The sequence below is a fragment of the Pseudophryne corroboree genome, chromosome 6, assembly GCF_028390025.1.
Source record: "Pseudophryne corroboree isolate aPseCor3 chromosome 6, aPseCor3.hap2, whole genome shotgun sequence".
Taxonomy (NCBI): domain Eukaryota; kingdom Metazoa; phylum Chordata; class Amphibia; order Anura; family Myobatrachidae; genus Pseudophryne; species Pseudophryne corroboree.
The window spans coordinates 238,120,582-238,128,596 of NC_086449.1; the positions used below are offsets into that span (position 1 = coordinate 238,120,582).

Genomic DNA, 8,015 nt, shown 5'->3' on the forward strand with positions numbered 1-8,015 from the left:
AAGCAGGCGAGTTCGCTTCTTCTCCCCTTAGTCCCTCGCTGCAGTGAGCCTGTTGCCAGCAGGTCTCACTGAAAAGAACAAATTCTAAGACTATAACTTTCTAAGAGCTCAGGAGAGCCCCTAGTGTGCATCCAACCTCGGCCGGGCACGAAATCTAACTGAGGCTTGGAGGAGGGTCATAGTGGGAGGAGCCAGTGCACACCAGGTAGTCTAAGATCTTTCTAGAGTGCCCAGCCTCCTTCGGAGCCCGCTATTCCCCATGGTCCTTACGGAGTTCCCAGCATCCACTAGGACGTTAGAGAAAGTCTAATATGTATAATATGTCGAGTCTATCGTGTAGTTGCAATGGGTAGTATGAACTCATACGTGTAATATTTGTAATGTATGCTACGTTTTTACACCTTCTTATGCTATGTATTCCCCCTTCATGGTTCTGCTTGGCGATGCACTGTACCGCAAATAATTCCTAGTGTGCGCGAGTACACCTGGCCAATAAAGCGGATTCTGAACTGAATACCGCCCAAAAACAATTGAATCCCCTCCCATAAATAAAAAGAACCATTTTGTGGCTTAAATAGCAAAGAAAAAAAACATTACCAGGCGTCATGAAGTAAACAATTCCATCCTGTTGAGGAAACTGAAGTCTGTGTTCCTGCTCATTGCTGATGAGTGAACTCAGCACAGAATCAAAAGGGATTTTCAGAGCTGCTCCTGAGGAGAACGGCCCATCTGCCAATAATGATTCTGATGGCAAAACTCTACCTCCCACACGCTGCATTACTTCAACCATCGTCCAGTATCCAAAATGATCACAGGAATCCCAAACCTGGAGACAGAGTCAATATTTAGCTTTGGGAATCAAACACTAGTTAAAGCATTGACAAAACCTACTTTGTTCTTACTTCTGAATGAACAATGTTGAAGGCCTGTCATTTACACATGTCAGATATTCCCTGTAAGATAGTGTACGATGCCTTTAATGAGCCTTCCCACAAACCCGTATTGTATTACTTTGCATCAACACTTCAGGAAACGTCGAAATCGAAGCAAGATATACAATCAACTTCATAACAGATGTGTATGGTTCTGGCAGACTGTGGAAGTGCATTAAACATTTAAAAGACAGTTTGTCTGAGGCTACAAATATTTAAGGACAACTCAAAACGGTAATTTTATATTCACAAAATCCATCCTCCATAATAGCGTTCAGGGCCTGAAGTACAGAAAAACCAGTGTTGGACAACAGGTAGCCAAAGAGCTGCTTGTGACCCAAGAGCTCAGCTGCAGCACCCGACATCTCAGCAGTTATTTTTTATACTTTAGATCCCGTAGACCACAGCTGCTACTCTTAAGGGGCCCCATATACTACAATATGTCGGAGGCGATTTCCCTTGAACTCTTCCGGGAGCTTCCCGGGAGTGGATCCATACGATTTCGTACATTTTGCATGCAATATATCTTATGCGATCCCAGCAGTGCCTGCGGGAACCGACATATCACGAGCGCAGCACTAACGATCTAGGGGAGCCGATCAGACCCTCACGGGAACGCGCATCGGAAACCCGATATATCGGCCCGAATTTGGATGAAATCAGGCATTATCGTTCTAGTGTATGGGGCCCTTTATTTATGCCCCACGACTTATTGAATAGAAACAGTAACAAGTTGTTGTATAGTGATTGTGGAGCGAGGGTTTATCACAGAAGTTAGTTTGTCAACTGTATGTATATTTGTATTTCTACACTGTTTACTAACCAGTTTCCTACCTTTATCCTTCTTATATATGTTAATATAAAGAAGTGAATTTTTAATAAACCAGTGTGTTCACTTCAAAGCTTGGCGTGAGACAAAGTACCAACCAATCAGCTGTCCATTTTCAAACACCCCTGCAGCATGACAGGAGCTCATTGGTTAGTACTTTATCTCTTTCCAAACTTTGAAAAGCCCCCCCCCCCCCCCATGGCTTGGTGGGCTTACGGTCATTAGGTTGACCACTATTTGTAAACATGCACTAGGTCGACATGATCATTAGGTCGACACGAGTTTTTACATATTTTTCTTCATTTTGCTGAACTTTTTCATACTTTACGATCCACGTGGAGTACAATTGGGAATGGTAAGCTGTGCCGAGCGCAGCGAGGCAACTTGCCCACAGCATGGCAAGCGAAGCAAGCCATGCGAGGGGACACTGTGCATTAATTGGGGTTCCCCATCACTTTACGAAGAAAACGGAAAAAAAAAAATTCACATCAACTTTTTTCATGCTGACCTAATGACCATGTCGACCAATAGTGGTCAACCTAAGTCTTGTCGACCTAATGACCCATACCCGCTTGGTGTCAGTACAAGGGGTCCCAGAGTCATCCCCTGTGAAAGCTTACATGAATCAGGGTAAATTTACTAAGATGGGAGTTCTATTTAAGATGGGATATTGCCCATAGCAACCAGATTCCAGGTATTCTCTTCTAGAATGTGTTAGATAAATGAGAAGTGACAGAATCTGATAGGTTGCTATGGGCAACATCCCATAGAACTGCCATCTTAGTAAGTTTACCCCGAAGTCTCAGCACTGCGCCAGGAGTCAGACATTGGAGGGCATCCTACACACTAGCCGGACTCGGGGGCACGAAGATGATACTGCTAAAGGTGAATCCTGGCCGGAGCCCCCAGCCCAGCGCCGCCCATAGGGGCCGTACACACCTGGGACCAGTCGGCAGTGTCCAGCCAGTACACGGTCACCCTCTTGTTGCTGACGATGCTCTGCAGCCGCCGGGGCAAGAGTTTCTCCATCAGCTGCTGGAGGCCGATGTCAGCGCCGGCAGCCGCGAACTCCCCGAGCTGGGCCCGGGAGTGTGGACACGGAGACAGCAGGAAGACGGCGTTCCTGGGACCGCAGGCGGCCGGGGCCTCGGAGGGGGAGTCCGCCTGCATGGGCTCATCCACGGCGATCAGGCGGCTCCCACGGCGCCCTCTGCCTGCGGCCGGCTTTGCCGGGGAGGTGATGTCCGGCCGGTCCCACTGGAAGTCGGACAGAGTCTCCATCAGGGCGGCATGGGTGAGGGCGGCCCGGGAGCTGGGAAGACCCGAGCAGCGGCCGCTCCGGGAGCGCTCCAAGCAGGCCTCCAGCTCCTCCTCGAAGTCATCCCAGCTGCGCGGCCCCAGTTCTCGTAGGTCGGAGCGGCGGGGGTGCCGGCAGCGGCCGCCCAGCGAGTTCAGGAAGCGGTAGCTCCAGCGGACCTGTCCGGGGCCTGCGCGGCACGTCAGGAAGTTGAGCAGCCGCAGCGACAGCAGCTTAGTCCTGTCTCTCAGTGCGAGGTCCGCGGCATCCACCAGCAGAACCGCATTGTGTGAAGCCGCCATGCTGGGGCACACGCAGCAGCTGCAGGACCCCCTCACATCGGCTACACCGTCACTGCGCCGCCGCCATTTCCCCAAACACATACACAGCAGCGATCAAACCGGCCGCGCGTTACGATAGGGAAAGCTCTGATTGGCCGAACAGGAGTTATTGTCGCATCTGATTGGTCAAATTGTGAGTTGACGTAAAACGCGAGAATTTTGCGTGTACTCACATGACCGTGTAGCGTACTGAGCCGCACTGATTGGTCAGTAAGACTGTCACTCATCCGCCTAAAAGACTGCTGCTCTGGTATTGGTTAAGACATATATTTAAACATTTAAAGGGTTTTTTGTGTGTGTTGACTGTGCTGCGGCCGGTAGGCGGTGTATGGAATTAGTACAACCGAAGCCAAGCGACTGCGAATCCCAATTCCCACCTAGCTGCTGCTGTTGCTCCTCCTCATCCCTCGGGCAGAGACAGCTGTGAATGATTTACATATTCACTTTACAGTATTGCGTAATATAATGTATATAAAATAGCAATCAGAATAATGTGATTATGAGACCAGGAGACTGCGTTATAGTAGATGCACTCATTTTGGAAACACGTCACAAATCTATGCCCTGACGTGTCACGTTTGGAAATATTTGTGATTTTAGTGACTATACTGGAGGGACTGGAGGTGGCACTGGATCCTTCCTAACTTCTTTCGTTGATAACCCCACTTCAATGGTCTCAAAATATTTCCCACAATCCCTTGCATACTGAACGAGTATGGAAGCAGAATCCAGTGTTCTCTCCACAATCAATTTCACGGCATGTCACACTTTTTTCTTTTCTATCATGCCACTGTCTTGCTCTAGGGGTCTGATGTACAAAATCAGATTTGCGCTGCACTCAGAGCCAGATTAAAGCTATGGTGGTAGTATGCGTATATATATATATATATATATATATATATATTCAGCGATTCCTAGCATGCAGCGGCACTCAGGGACAAACTCATGGATAATTCAAAACAAGCAGTGTTTAATCCATGTCAAAACAAAACAGTTCCATCCAACGTTTCGGGGCATGAACACCCCTTTATCAAGGTGAACTATTCTATAAACCCACAGACAGGAATACATTGCTCAAATACAACAGTCACCACCCTGGAGCCTTAAAGCAAGGCTTGCCTAAATCCCAATTTATCAGGGCGGCAAGAATCACCAGCGACCCCACCAAAGTGGAAGGCGCACTGACAGAAGTATCAGCACGCTTTATTGAAAGGGGGTACGACTGCAAGACATTACAGGCCTGCCAACAGGAAGTAGCACAGATGCGCAGAGAGGACCTACTGGTCCAAAAAATTAAGAAAGATTCTCAGATTGTGCCATTTGTCACAAGATACAACAGTGCCAGCCCTGTAGTACCGAGGGCCCTACGTGGATTGTGGCCTATCATTGCAACCGATAAATCTTTACCCTCACTGCATAAGAAAAGACCCATGGTATGCCACACTAGAGGCAAGAGCATTAAAGATCTAATTGTTCACTCGGATATCACAGGGTTCGGAAACCCTGCGTCCACCACATTCCTATCCAGACCTTCAGGATGCTACAAGTGTTTGGGATGTGAAACATGTAAGTCCATGACCCCCGGGTCCACATTCAAATCTTGCTCAACGGGCAGATCATACAGCATCAGACATGTACTTACCTGCACGAGCACTTTCGTAATATATTTAATCACGTGCCCCTGTGACTTACAATACGTGGGCAAAACCATTCGCAGTGCTCGTGAGCGGCTTGCACTACACAGATCAGCTGTCAAATCTGCACTACAGGTTGAGTCTCCCTTATCCAAAATGCTTGGGACCAGAGGTATTTTGGATATGGGATTTTCTCTATCGTCCTAGTGGATGCTGGGGTTCCTGAAAGGACCATGGGGAATAGCGGCTCCGCAGGAGACAGGGCACAAAAAGTAAAGCTTTAGGATCAGGTGGTGTGCACTGGCTCCTCCCCCTATGACCCTCCTCCAAGCCCCAGTTAGATTTTTGTGCCCGGCCGAGAAGGGTGCAATCTAGGTGGCTCTCCTAAAGAGCTGCTTAGAAAAGTTTAGCTTAGGTTTTTTATTTTACAGTGAGTCCTGCTGGCAACAGGATCACTGCAACGAGGGACTTAGGGGAGAAGAAGTGAACTCACCTGCGTGCAGGATGGATTGGCTTCTTGGCTACTGGACATTAGCTCCAGAGGGACGATCACAGGTACAGCCTGGATGGTCACCGGAGCCTCGCCGCCGGCCCCCTTGCAGATGCTGAAACGAGAAGAGGTCCAGAATCGGCGGCAGAAGACTCCTCAGTCTTCTTAAGGTAGCGCACAGCACTGCAGCTGTGCGCCATTTTCCTCTCAGCACACTTCACACGGCAGTCACTGAGGGTGCAGGGCGCTGGGAGGGGGGCGCCCTGGGAGGCAAATGAAAACCTTTTTTGGCTAAAAATACCTCACATATAGCCTCCGGGGGCTATATGGAGATATTTAACCCCTGCCAGAATCCGTTAAGAGCGGGAGACGAGGCCGCCGAAAAAGGGGCGGGGCCTATCTCCTCAGCACACAGCGCCATTTTCCCTCACAGAAAGGCTGGAGGGAAGGCTCCCAGGCTCTCCCCTGCACTGCACTACAGAAACAGGGTTAAAACAGAGAGGGGGGGCACTAATTTGGCGTTAGAAATATATAAAAAAGATGCTATAAGGGAAAACACTTATATAAGGTTGTCCCTATATAATTATAGCGTTTTTGGTGTGTGCTGGCAAACTCTCCCTCTGTCTCTCCAAAGGGCTAGTAGGTCCTGTCCTCTATCAGAGCATTCCCTGTGTGTGTGCTGTGTGTCGGTACGTGTGTGTCGACATGTATGAGGACGATGTTGGTGAGGAGGCGGAGCAATTGCCTGTAATGGTGATGTCACTCTCTAGGGAGTCGACACCGGAATGGATGGCTTATTTAGGGAATTACGTGATAATGTCAACACGCGCCAAGGTCGGTTGACGACATGAGACGGCCGACAAACAATTAGTACCGGTCCAGACGTCTCAAAAACACCGTCAGGGGTTTTAAAACGCCCGTTTACTTTAGTCGGTCGACACAGACACAGACAGGGACACTGAATCCAGTGTCGACGGTGAATAAACAAACGTATTCCTTATTAGGGCCACACGTTAAGGGCAATGAAGGAGGTGTTACATATTTCTGATACTACAAGTACCACAAAAGAGGGTATTATGTGGGATGTGAAAAAACTACCGTAGTTTTTCCTGAATCAGATAAATTAAATGAAGTGTGTGATGATGCGTGGGTTCCCCCCGATAGAAAATATGGGCGGTATACCCTTTCCCGCCAGAAGTTAGGGCGCGTTGGGAAACACCCCTTAGTGTGGATAAGGCGCTCACACGCTTATCAGAACAAGTGGCGGTACCGTCTATAGATAGGGCCGTCCTCAAGGAGCCAGCTGACAGGAGGCTGGGAAAAAAAAAAAAAAAAAAAAAATATCATAAAAAGTATATACACACATACTGGTGTTATACTGCGACCAGCGATCGCCTCAGCCTGGATGTGCAGAGCTGGGGTGGCTTGGTCGGATTCCCTGACTAAAAATATTGATACCCTTGACAGGGACAGTATTTTATTGACTATAGAGCATTTAAAGGATGTATTTCTATATATGCGAGATGCACAGAGGGATATTTGCACTCTGGCATCAAGAGTAAGTGCGATGTCCATATCTGCCAGAAGATGTTTATGGACACGACAGTGGTCAGGTGATGCAGATTCCAAACGGCACAAAGGTGTATTGCCGTATAAAGGAAGAGGAGTTATTTGGGATCGGTCCATCGGACCTGGTGGCCACGGCAACTGCTGGAAAATCCACCGTTTTTACCCTAAGTCACATCTCTGCAGAAAAAGACACCGTCTTTTCAGCTTCAGTCCTTTCGTCCCTATAAGAGTCATATCTGCCCAGGGATAGAGGAAAGGGAAGAAGACTGCAGCAGGCAGCCCATTCCCAGGAACAGAAGCGTTCCACCGCTTCTGACAAGCTCTCAGCATGACGCTGAGACCGTACAGGACCCCTGGATCCTACAAGTAGTATCCCAGGGGTACAGTTTGGAATGTCGAGACGTTTCCCCTGCGCAGGCTCCTGAAGTCTGCTTTACCAAGGTCTCCCTCCGACAAGGAGGCAGTATGGGAAAAAATTCACGAGCTGTATTCCCAGCAGGTGATAATTAAATTACCCCTCCTACAACAAGAAAAGGGGGTATTATTCCACACTATATTGTGGTACTGAAGCCAGAAGGCTAGGTGAGACCTATTCTAAATCTAAAAAAATTTGAACACTTACAAAGGTTCAAATCAAGATGGAGTCACTCAGAGCAGTGATAACGAACCGGGAAGAAGGGGACTATCTGGTGTCCCGAGACATCAGGGATGCTTACCTCCATGTCCCAAATTTGCCCTTATCACTAAGGGTACCTCAGGTTCGTGGTACAGAACTGTCACTATCAGTTTCAGACGCTGCCGTTTGGATTGTCTACGGCACCCCGGGTCTTTACCAAGGTAATGGCCGAAATGATGGTTCTTCTTCGAAGAAAAGGCGTCTAAATTATCCCTTACTTGGACGATCTCCTGATAAGGGCAAAGTC

The 8,015-nt window shown here is 48.4% G+C and overlaps 1 protein-coding gene across 2 annotated transcripts in view; it reads right to left on the reverse strand.

Annotated features, from left to right (window-relative positions):
• Nucleotides 1-3,529, reverse strand: part of TICRR (TOPBP1 interacting checkpoint and replication regulator) — a 143,708-nt gene extending 140,179 nt beyond the window's left edge. For both annotated transcript variants that reach the window (XM_063925784.1, XM_063925783.1), the window contains exons 1-2: nucleotides 2,701-3,529; nucleotides 598-826 (exon numbers count right to left, since the gene is read on the reverse strand). In XM_063925784.1, coding sequence (XP_063781854.1) covers nucleotides 598-826; nucleotides 2,701-3,441 — 970 coding nt within the window. In that variant the 5' untranslated portion in view covers nucleotides 3,442-3,529. The remainder of the gene's footprint in view (nucleotides 1-597; nucleotides 827-2,700) is intronic.
• Nucleotides 3,530-8,015: the final 4,486 nt, after the last annotated feature.